General features: G+C 38.0%; 1 protein-coding gene across 4 annotated transcripts in view; it reads right to left on the bottom strand.

Annotated features, from left to right (window-relative positions):
• The window catches only part of LOC124180874 (tubulin polyglutamylase TTLL5), a 280,376-nt gene that overhangs the window by 87,755 nt on the left and 179,756 nt on the right, over window positions 1-12,865 (bottom strand). For all 4 annotated transcript variants that reach the window (XM_046566773.1, XM_046566771.1, XM_046566772.1 and 1 more), the window contains exons 7-8: window positions 8,826-9,082; window positions 8,107-8,306 (exon numbers count right to left, since the gene is read on the bottom strand). In XM_046566773.1, the coding sequence (XP_046422729.1) occupies window positions 8,107-8,306; window positions 8,826-9,082 (457 nt within the window). The remainder of the gene's footprint in view (window positions 1-8,106; window positions 8,307-8,825; window positions 9,083-12,865) is intronic.

Raw genomic sequence — 12,865 nt, 5'->3', positions numbered from 1 at the left:
TCAAGGTAACCGGTTCAAATCTGATCCGGTCCATACCAAACTTGTCAACCAGAAGATATAATAAAGGGTTTATCTGACATTCTTAAGCTATGCGTATTGGCTTTTCCAAAGGATCGCAACCTATTAGAAATTATGAGGGAGTCACACTTTATTCGGGTCACGTGTGGATTTGTCAGAAAGCTTTGGTGTAAATGTAATATATTTGTACATTTGGTTCAAATATATAGTTGTCAATTTTTTGAACATTTTTCAAGCTCACTTGATCTGTGCATTAGATAATCAAGTAACCTCTACTTAAAGTATCGAATCGATAAATCTGGGTATTATCTCAAATCTTGTACGGTTTTTGTATTTGGTCTCTACATGGACCAATTCGCGACTCATCCATATTATATTGTTACAAAGGGAGAAATTACCAGTTTCGCTCCCTTTTTTAATGAACTAGTATTCATCATAGATAAAAGACATATAAGAGCACTCATATGATATGAAATGAATAAGGTTTCTGAGTCAACCAACATTATTGTAACAGTCTTGTTTCCAACTTTAAACTGAAAACACATATCGCCATTAAACGCATTTTTCCCATCTATTCATTTTGCCTGCCTTGGTTACTTCTTCAACTCTCAACGAACCCGATTTATTTTCGTAACACCCAAAATGTTACAATATAATCAGAATACGTATGTAGAGATTGAATGCAAACACCGTATAAGATTTTGGGCAGTACCCGGATTCATCTATTAATCATTTCAACCTGAAGTGACATTGGGTTCACTTCGTATTTATATGAAACCAAGATCTTAGAATTGTATAATCATTATATATTTCGTGTCTTATGATTTGTTCCATATTTTTTCCGACCGTGATTTAAATAACGTGTCTATCTTTCAACAACTAATGGCGACGTATTGGCATGACCTTGGTAAACGAAATTTATGAGCGATACGTCCGTTTTAGAGTGAATTTCCAGTGAAAAAGCGACCTCCAAATCACGCGCACACCGTCAGCACCAACACACGATCAACTTCTACGTGAGCTGAAAAGCGTACTTTTACGTAGCGAAAAATGTTACAAACGAAAACTTGTCCTTATGTTGGCGCTGACGGTGTGAGCGTGGCTCGATGTTCGATCCCCGACTCCTAATCATGCGATGGTTCAAATGATGTTCAAAATGCGTTTCGATCACTGGGCGGTTAGTTTTGTGACCTGGATAAGATGTAGGAGATACGGGTCTGTTTTACATATAGAAAAAAAGAGTGCATATGAAATCTATAAACGAGTTTACTTAAATCAGGACGGATATCATTTTTATTCGGATGCAACCAGAAAGAATTACTCTTCATGTCAACTAGATTACAATTAAAATCTTTTTCATGTCTTCATTTGTCATACAAGCCACAAAACCCTTACAGAGCTTTGGATCAAACCAGATGAAATTGATTGCGTTATACTCACTGCAAATAACGTATTATTTCCTAACAAATCCAGATAAGAATCAGACGTTGAAATCGTGACCAAACAATGAGACCTGAAAAAAATGCACATTGTGACATGGTATTTCTTATACTGTCACAAACGCGAAAATAACTTGGTCCCTCACTTCACCGAGTACAAGTGACAAAAGCAACGAAGACACGTCTAGTGCCGGTACTGCAAAAAAACGACTATGTATATTTCAATTTTTTTTTGTCATCATTAGTCATAGTATATCAAAATCATCATTAGTTTCTAACTAAATTATACTTGGCAGTAGTATCTGATTTGATGACAGTTTTGTAGGTGGCTGATTTGTAAGTAATGTGTGCATGTATGAATACCCCAGAATTACGTCAAGTTTATTTCTAAAAACAAAACGCGCGTATTTTAGTGGCCTAATACGTACGCGCCGTATTTACTTTGTATGGAAAATTCCGCCAGGTACATTGTAATTTTACCTTGGATGCTTAGGTAGTCACAATAAGTGATAAAAATATTCCTTATGATCGACAAGGTGTAAACACTCATGCAAATTGCCGAATAGTGATTTCTATCATTTAATCTGAACACGTAACAAATTGATGACATATTTTAGCGACTAATGCGGACCGGGCTAGTACCACACGTCACAATGCATTCTATTTTATATTTTCGTATGTATAAAAAACGTGAGAATGAATTTATACTGCTATTATGAACAGCAATATCGGCTCTTGAAAGTACCTTGTTAGATTAGAGCCCTGCGATTGTTCGTACTCGAGTGATTGAATCTCGAAGTCGGAGAGGATGCGACCTCAATCATATAAATAATTCGATTTACCTAATTTTTTCCTGAAATTTACCAAAATCTTTATGCCGGGTCGTTTCTTCTTCTTCAAAGACAGGTTCCTTCTCTTCTTAGCCATCGCGGGAATAAATACTGACTCGAAATAATAAAAGACACTGTAGAAAAACACAAACAAAAATAAAAGCGCGGAACACTATCCACGTGCCGAGCGACGAGGATTCGAAGGAGGGGAATTGTAGTGGGGGGGGTTTGAGTCTACTCTCCTCGCCTGTAATTCGCATGGTCGCCGGCCAACACGGTCGTGGCGCTGGCAGCCACCCGCCTTTTGCGCGAAAAATTTGCTGTTTTATGCTTCGTGATTTTCCTTCTCATTTCCTCATTTTTGAAGATAATTAGGTTCTTAGGGAGTCATTTTGAAGATAAAGAATAGATCTGTGTTGCCTCTTTCGCCGAATTTCGAAAAAAAATTCACTGTCCGCTGTGTCTCACTTCAAAGATAACGTACTTTCAAGTACGTTTTTCGCAAATTTGAAAGCGATTATCTTCAAAAATGAGGAAATGAGAAGGAAAATCGTGAGTTTCTGTTCGCGCGCGCTCTTCGAGGCATAGGCAACGCCCTCAACAGTTGAGCTTGCAAACCGTCGAGGTGCGTGATTGAAATCAGTGCACTTATACAGTTTTTTACCTTGAGTGTACAACAATTTTCGATTTTACTTGAGTGAATGTAAGTATTAATTATAGTAAGAAATAATTTAACGGGTGTGCGTTTTTTTCAGATTATTTTGAAGAACACAAATGGAGTACGTAAACATTTTACAACATGTGCGGGTGCCTATAGAGTATTCGATTTGATATTCGAAATACCTTACAATTTTCTGGTACAATCAGTAAGGTTGGCAATGAGCGTGCACATGGCGAACGGTGACCGTGATGACGATAACAACCCTCGAAATGACGTTATCGTTTACCAGGCGGGTGTGGCGGCCCGCCTGGTACGTGATGAAGAAGGGGATTTTCTGTTTCAAAAAATGTAAGAAAATTTTTTATTTAATTTCACAACTTTTAGAACAAATTTGATAAATACTTTTGTGTGCGTGAGTGATACATCATATCTTAAATTTCCAAAATTATTGTATGTTTCAGAGAGCTGTAAATAACAGCATGCAACGTAGTAGTAGTAGTAGTAGTAGTATATCTAGTTAATGTACAGCAGAAAATAAATAAAAGATTTGTGAAAATGTTTATACAATTTTCTTAAACGTTATGAAACGTAGAATACTTAGAAACTTCTTCGAAAGTTTTTTTTTTTTAAGTTTTTGAAATTGGTTCTTGATGACGTTCAGTAGTCGCACGGTCCATGCTGGTAAGAAGGAGACGCTGCACACGTTGACCAGGTACGGTATACAAATTAAGCGAGAGTCGACGCATCTTTGAATTCAAAGAGCAACCGCTCCTCCTCCATCGTCTGCACCAATTTCTGGTATTGGGTCTTGTCCTCGTTCAGCAGTCGCACAATCCGTGCCGGTAAGAATACGCTGAATTCGTCGTTCAAATCTGTGACGACACGCTGTCCAAACCTCGTTTGGACTCGTCGAATGTTAGTGACTTTGTAGATTTTGAAAATTTCTAGCTCCGTCAATTTCTTCGTCGGTAGAAATTCTTTCCTGCTTGCAACTTTGTTCAGTTTTGTGAAATCCATTTTTTTTTTTTTTAATGTTTAGCAGTTACGTGTTTCTTGATAAATTTAGATTTGCGAACTTTTTTATCACTGTGTTGAGTTCTGACTTCTGGTTAACAACGGTTTTTAAGTCATGAATATTTTTCAAGAACAGATCGATTCGCTGTTTTAGTTCTGCTTTATTTGAAGTTCTCCTCATGAGAGCTGAAGATGCAAGACTGTCTTTCTGACCTGAAATTCAGCCTTTTATAGCCTTATTCCTCCCACCAGGTACAGAGAATCCTTGAAAAACTTCTAGAAGCTACCGAAATGATGTGTCTTCGATTTTACGTTAGAACCTTCCAGAATTCAACGTCGCACCGCAATCCGTTGTCCGCAGGCCGCTCACCGTCCGGTCGAAACTCGTCGGACGATTCCGAGAATCTTTCAGGGTCAAAGAAGCTCTTTCTCACGGTCCCGGACCGCTCGCCGTCAAGTCCAAACTTGTCGAACGCATCGTTTGTCAGCCTACATTCGTTCAGGGTCGAAGCAGCCGCATACAAATCTCAGAACCTTCCAGAATTCGACGTCGCACCGCAATCCGTTGTCGGCAGGCCACTCGCCGTCAAGTTGAAACTCGTCGGACGATTCCAAGTATTGTTTTCGTTGGACGATTCCGAGAATTGTTTGTCTAAGATTCGTTTAAGGCCAGAGCGGGTCTTTCAGAATTCAACGTCGCACCGAAATCCTTTGACCGCATACCGCTCACCGTCGAGTCGAAACACATCGGACGAATTGTTTGTCAGTCTAGATTCGTTCAAGGCCGTGAAAATCTTCTCGAACCTTCTGGATGCTCTCAAAACCTGACACATGCCAGGATTCTCGGTCGTACGTTCGAGGATCCACGGGGTCCGCTCGAACGCCTGAGGATTCACGGAGTGCGCTCGGTAATGCAGTTATCGATCCCGCTCGATGAGCATGATTTTCTTTACCGACAAAAAGCACAATTTATCCCACAAGGGGTAATACCACGGCAATTTCAGGCATTTTTTACCGACGATCATGGTCATTTGGGAGATTTTCTTACCGACGAGCGGTCGGCAGAGCACATTTTATCTTACGAGAGTGGGGGTAACCTTCAAGGGTTTGCGTCTTGGATGCACGGATGAGCGGATTGGTCGGCGGATAGGCGGCTTGGTCGGTAAAGAAGGTACTTCTATCCAGAACCCGCCTTGTTATACTACTAAGGAGGCATTTCAATTGCTTGCACATCTCTTCAATGAACTTATCGGTTGAAAGTGTATTCATCAATAATTTAGTACGATGTGTGCTTCCCCATTGCTTGACAAATCTTTTGTCAATTTCAGATTGTTTCAAAGCTTTTTGAAGAATTTCTTCTATCTTTGTGATCCTCGGGCAATCAGTACACTCACCAAAGTAATATTGAGAATTAGGATTTTCACAAACTACCAGCACTATGCAATCATAACAATTAGATAGTTGGGTAGCACAATTTTTTGTTATTGAACCATTTTGAAAGATCAATTGTATATTTTAGTAAAACGTGCACACGTAAGTTGTGTGAGTGACGCCTGAACCGGTTAATACACAATGCTTAGGTCAAAGTTGAGCAAACTTCGAAAAACTAATTTCAATAAAGGGTTTTCTTCTTTGAATGCCTCGAATATTTCCTTCAAATTACCAAGGACAAGTCGTTTTTGTTCATGAATTCGTACATTAGAAACCGGAGTACGAACCGAAGTGAAATCTTTTTCCCTGGTAGTAATCTACTGATCTCGTCCGAAGTATAAAACGATTTCACAAGATCGATAGTGTTGATGGGTATTTTGTGACCTAAAACACATGATTTAACACATTATTGAACTAATCCCATGAAAAAACAGCAAATTCTTAAACACACTTTGCCAAGATGCAGCATGAGTGCTCGTGAGTCCTTTATCGTAAACTAATATCTGATCTTGCCGTGCCATGTGGAAACGTTCAAAGAATTTCTCTATTTTTCGCACGGGCCAATGTAATGGAGCAAGAGTGAGAATCATTATTTATTTTCATTGTCAACTTGTGAATTGCAAAATACTTGCTTCAATTTTGATAAAACTTCATAGTCGTGATGCTCACTTAGAATGTCCTAGAGAGAAATCGAAGTAATGTAATATATTGGCTTGAAAAATATTAGTAACATATTTTTTAATGTAAATGAACATTACCCCGTTTATCGGAATGTCAGCAAGATCCGATGTTATATTTGTAGGCCGAATTATTTCCAGTTTCTTCTTGAAAGACTGACACACCGCGCTAAATATAGATTGGATATAGGAATCGGTTTGTTTACCCGTCGTTTTTAGAGGTGGCAAATGTAGAGAGTTTAATACTGAATTTATTTACTGTGTAGTAACGTCGACATCGGACAGTTCACTTTCTGTGCGAACGGAGTTGTCGACCAAGTTCAACGACGAGACACTTTCTATGAATGTATGAACAGATTGTCGAGCCGATTCACCTACCGATTCTTGACTTGACACAGCTGATTCTTGACTACATTTCTCAGCAAATTTTACAATTAGATCCGGACTCGAAGGTCCGGGTTTATTAATTTCAGTACGATCAATTTTGGGGTTTTCAGCAGGCGGAACTTCATCATTTTCAGAATCATTGTGACGTACTTTCTTATCTTTAGATTGTCTAGTCACTTTCAACCAACGAGATGAACATATCGGTTGATTGAGAGTCAAAGATGGGAGGAGTAATTGTAGTGCCGGTGTTAGAATACGCAATTCTCTCCTTTGGAGTTTTCTGTGTCCTTTCACTTGTACAGCGCTGATCATAAAATTTTGAAGTAAATTTCATTGTTGCTGATCAACCATTACATATACCACAAAGTAAAAGATGTATCGTTGTATTGTACGTTATGAGATTTTTTGCTCGCGGTACGTTCGTCGACGGTGCACTAGAAAGAAGGGGTACGGACTCTCGCCTGAATACATGAACATTCGTAACTAGCGGTGCTGGCTTTGCGATTTTCAAGATTTTATAATGACGTTCAGTGCGCTAACTAACGAAGACTTACATAGGTACTTACTATTTTTCGAGTTGAACTTGGTGAATATATTTTCTTCGACCCGTGTCATAGGGAACTTTTTTGTTCATTTTCATGTGAAAAACGCATTTCAAAAATAATTTACAAAATTTTCATTATATTCGAAATCCAACTTTTGCTGTAATGAAATCTCCATCTTCGAATAGTGATTCGGCAAAGTATCAAATCAGTTAAATGTGTGTGTCGCTACACTCAAAATCGTCCTCACGCATGGACGCACACTCGCGTGCAATGTTTCCTTGCCGTCTCTGCGTCAAATCTCGCCACTTGCCCGTGTCGCGACTCAAAACAAATCAGCTGTATCTCATCTACTGTCTCAAAAACATGTATGAGTATCGTCAATATGTATTCTCGCCTGTAAATCGTCAGTTATCGTTCTCTTCTCTTGCGATACGGATCGCTTCGTATCTGTATCTTCCTCAAATAAAGTAATCTCTAATTAGTAATCAATTATCATAATCATCCCGCTTCCTCACTATAGTCAATCAACACTAATTCGCGGATCCCACGTCGATGATCCACATCTTTTTTGCCTTCTCTCTAAACAAATAGGCTAAGAAATTTTGTCATATTTTCCTAGGGTTTCCTGCATTTTTTCAGATTTTAGAAAATGGTCGCTGTTGAATTGGTAATATCCCAAAGATGCATGATTGAAAATTTTTTAAAAAATCAGGGCTTTGTTTTTGGACCAGTACTTTCACAGAAAAAATATTGAACTAAATCGGAAATACCAATTTCCATTCTTGATCGATACTTCATGGAATGCCCCATATACAGTCCGAACTATCAATAAGAACGCCCTCAATAAATACGCTTTTCCATTTTCTCGCTCGCGCACTTCCCCCATTCCGACTCAACCTCAAAGTTCTAATTATTCATGTGCGAACCTCTGGATAAGAACGTCCGGTGCGTATGGTGAGGGTACTCGAATTCGCGAAAAAACTCTTCCTCTCGGGAGCTTTGACGTTAGTATGGACGGGTCGGACTGTATTCTTCGTATCGTTCAACTACCACATTCATCAGATAACTACCAAAAATGCTTCGTGGAGACAATTTAAAGCTTACCGAAACAAGTATCTGGATGTTTGACGAATTGCTTCACTCCGCTGACAATTCCAGATGCAGTGGCTAAAATAGATTTGACAATGACATCCTCTATTCTTTGCATCAATAGTTCTGTGTCTTGTCCCATGGATCGAAGATGTCGTAACAATGCTGAGAGTGTCCATTTGTGACCAACATCTTCGGCATCTGGATCTTCACTCCTGAGAATCAGAATTATTTTTAAATGTGATCGAAAGCAATGTAATAGGAACTAATAATTTCATGAGCGCTGAGTTTATTTGTTCACAATGTGAAAACTTTTAAGGTTTTATTCGAAGTTATGCTGCGTCAAATAAATAATAATTTTTAATTTTAAATCAAACAGGCCCTTATTAGAGAAATTTCAAGAAGAGTTATGGAATGGATATTATTCCAACGGGGATAAAAAATTCGAAGGTGCGCATAACAAGGTTAGTGAAAATAACGATAAATTTTAGATACAGGGAGAATATCTCTGAAAGCAGAAAAATGTCTCAAATGAAAAATCAGGCAAAATAAGTAGGAAGTCAACTCTAGTACATTTTGCTGACAATGTACTTGTAGCGTTACAAGTGAAATAATAATTGTATTGAAATTAGCTTTATATCAGGATTTTCTTAGTTCTCAGGACTATAAGATACGCGTAGTTGTAACCTGTCATGATTTAAGTACATAGGTAGAATAACAAATAGCACTCATACTTTATGTAATCTACGTGGAATTTGTTGATGCTATAGTTGCAAAGATGCATACATGGATTCCACACATATTGATGTCCGCCATCGTACTTGACAGTGGCAAACCTGACTAGTCCTTCTTCATAAAGGTATATCAAAAGTGGATCGTAACTCGTCACAGCGACATACAGCCGCAAATCACATTTATGCCCATCGACTAAAAGCGGGTTGTTTATGTACTGAGCAACGATAACTGATTCGTCGATGATAATTTTTTCTGGCTGAAATAATAAATAAAGAGCAATTAGTCATTGTAAACTGAAAGACTAAATGGAATAAGATCGTAACCTCAGTATGCTAGTCATTTGTGAAACAAATGTGATCTGAACATGATGTTGTTTAGTACAAAACCATGAAACCAAACTGAGAATAAAACATTTTCCTGCGGATCCAAACTTCTAATTCCAATCAGAATTTTGGTAATAAAGAAACAAAAGGACCTACCCAACAGGTTCGTTTCCACGGAAATATTTCACAGATCGCAGTTTTGCTAAGTATAACTTGACATCGATAGGATTCTACAAAATTCATTTCTGCAGAATATTCATGAATGTCAAGACCGATTCTACAGTGACCTGTTCTACAAAATGAAAATTGGGAACAAAGATTCCAATTCTACCAAGTAAAACGGACGTCAGGATAGATTCTACAGAGATCAGTCCTGGGAATGATTTTATGCTGAGCTTTCCACGTGAGATCGACAAGGTTTTTGAAGAAAAATTTTTTATTTGCTTAATTTCTGACAATTTTTGTACAAATTACTATCTAAATTTGTACGTCGGTTCACAACCAATTTCCTGCTCCAAATTTTCAAGTCGATATAACGTGAGAACAAAAATATATTGACTAAATTCAAAACACGTTTGTTTTGCATCTCGAACCGTGTATTCATTGAAGAAATTCACAGAGATTATATCTCCTTGAATTTTGAACAAACAAATTTGTTTTTTGACCTAATGGTCATGTTTCGGTTTCTTGCGAAAAATATCTTGAAACGTGTTAGTTTTGTTAGGAATTTGAGGCCAAATATCATTATGGGCTAATCATTCGTTATATTTATGTTATCTAATTAAACTTTTATTTGTTCCCATTTCAAGTTTAATTTAATCTATTTTGTATTCTGATTTCATTAAATTTAAATTTGAACAAGTAATATGCACGTAATGAGTGTTTGGCTCATAATGATACTTCATTTAAAATTAATGAATAAACCACACAGGAAATGTTTCACATGTGAATAAAACGTGACTGTTATGTGTGCCCTGATAGTTATACGTCTTTCCCCATCTTTTTGATGACTCATTGCCTGATACTTATTACTTATATTAAATGTAATCTAAGTTGCCCATCTGTCGGTCTATAATTGTTCGTGCTGTTAACCTTATAATAATCCTCCCGGTATATTGTATTCCAAGATCCATTTTATTCAGAAAAACAACTTGAAACTGATTACAATTTCAGTAAGCTCTTTACACATTGAAACGAACATCTTCCTCAGACCGTTTCTTACTTGATCCTCCATTCCCTGAGTTAAGAGTAGTAACGAGATCGAATCCAAATGTACTCAAACATATCTTTGGTAGGTTAGCAGCTAGCTTTGATTACTGCCTGTCAATACTAGACTGCTATCTCGCCACATGACCATCGTGCCAAAAGTAAATTTTTCTGTTCGAAATTCAAATAAGTAAGTGATTTTAAGGAAATATATTACTTTGCATCAGCTCTAGTGATACAAAAAAAGTGTTGGTCTCGGTCGAAAATCACTTTTTCTAATTTCTACAAAAATATCGGTCTGTCCGACAAACTCCCGCGATGATCTCAAAAACGGCTCGCTGCAAAAATTTGCAACTTACAGGATTTTATAATCCAACGATAGGCATGAAAACTTGTCATGTTCCGTTTAATTTAAACTGCCATTTCCACCAGAATTGAATCGATTTTCAATGTTGTACCGACAAACATACTTTTTCCTCCTGATTACTTTGTCTAACAATAAGTAAACGATTATGCTCTATTCAGTTTATACATTAATTGAGGAGAAATTGAAAAAATTTTTTGTTTCTCAGTCGTTTTTTTAAAAATATTTCTTTCAAAACTTTTTCATTTGGCTGCCAAGTCCTAACAGTTTCTGATTTTTCGAGCAGAGCGACAGACAGACAGACCGACCGACCGAAATGCAACCAAAATTTTTCTAAAAACTGTCTTTCGGATTCTAGAGGTTCGAAAACGTAAAGATTCGTTAAAATTATAAAAAGTGATTTTCGATCGAAACCAATGCTTTTCTGATATCACCAAAGGTAATGAAAAGTCAAAAATTCACCATATCAAAAAGCAATGTATCGTATCAATTTATTGAATACTTGACTAACAATAAGTGAATCACAGTCCAAAATGTAATATAAAGATTACCTGGTTACATTACAATACATATAATGTCTGAAAGTCGTTATATTTGCTTAGGATTAGTGATTTATTTGAAAATGACGGCCACTACTAACTTTTCACCATCCGAGTATTTCTTAGTTGATGATTTGTTTTTAATTACTAACGAAATGCAATAAAATAGCAGTGTACTACAAACTAATTTATCTTTCTCGGAACGAAGCTGCATTGCAGCTGCTTTCTTTGGTAGTCTTCTTTAGTGAAAAGTTACAGAAGTGGTACAGCAAGGCGGGTTCTGATGACAAACACCTGTTTTACCAACCAAGCCACCTATCGCATCCCAGACGCAAACCCTTGAAGAATACCCCCACTCTCGTAAGATAAGACGTGCTCTGCCGCACCGACCCGAGGTTAAAAACGTACAACCTTACCGACAGTTGTATCGGTCGACAGTAAAAATCGCACAGCTTTACTAACAATTCTTATCGGTCGAAGGTCTAAATCGTGCTGTTTTACCGACAATCTTACCGATAGAAGGTCAAAGTCTCTATGTAGTGCTCGCTTGCCAACGGTAGAGGGCGCAGCGGCGAGCGTGAACTTTTTTACCGACGTGGATGTCGGTTACCCGTCCCGAATTCTTTTCCCACGAAAGGACTGCTGATGTGTAACATTAACCACTTCGAATTCCTTTCTTACGGTAGGGCTGCTGATGTGTAACATCAACCACCCCACATTCCTTTCCCACGTTATCAACTACGCGACATTCCAAAATTAATGGTTCTGAGAATTGTTTTTTTTATCAACTCGGACATCGCTGATGGCGACATTCCAAAATTAATCGTTCTGAGAATTGTTTTTTATCCACTCGGATATTGCTAATGTGTAACATCAACCACCTCATATTCCTTTCACACGTTATCAATCACGCGTCATTCCAAAATTATTGGTTATAAGAAATGTTTTTCACTTACTCTGATGCCGGTTTGACATCATCCACGTGACATTCTTTTTGGCTTGTAACTGTACTGTTAACTCTACGATGAATTTTGAACGGGTTCAGTCAAGACCAGAGTGCAAGGTCGACCGATAGCTGCAGTACATTCAGAGCCATGGATCTGCGGTGTTGGGTTACTATCGCACTAAAAATGCTGAAAGGTGCGCGCGCATACGCAAACATACGTACAGCTGCCCTATAAAAAGGACGCTCATCACTACAAACGATCATAAGGTCTCAACTTGTCAAGTATGCGTGAGGAAAAAGCTCGAGATGGAATCCAAGTCTTTAAGATTGATTGAGATTATGGAATCGGCGTACAAAATCTTGGACAAATCATCATCAACAGCAGAGATTCAGAAATGGATAAAATTTGGAAGTCAAAATATTCGGCTTCTGAACGAAATTTTGCGAAAGGTTTCATCCATTGGAGAAAAGACGAGAATTATCACAACGATCGGACTCTTGAAAGCGCTCGCGGAAAAATTCAAACGTCTTCAGAAATCGGATAAAGGTACGCGGAGAGTAAGAAGAAGCGATCGAGGTCTTTGGGAAGATTTGGAATCAGCTTTCAAGGGGAGAATTCGAACTGGATCCATCGGCAATTTGAAGCATGAGGATGTGGAGA

This window comes from Neodiprion fabricii, chromosome 4, assembly GCF_021155785.1.
Source record: "Neodiprion fabricii isolate iyNeoFabr1 chromosome 4, iyNeoFabr1.1, whole genome shotgun sequence".
Classification (NCBI taxonomy): Eukaryota; Metazoa; Arthropoda; class Insecta; order Hymenoptera; family Diprionidae; genus Neodiprion; species Neodiprion fabricii.
This window is presented reverse-complemented; position numbering and strand designations above follow the sequence as displayed.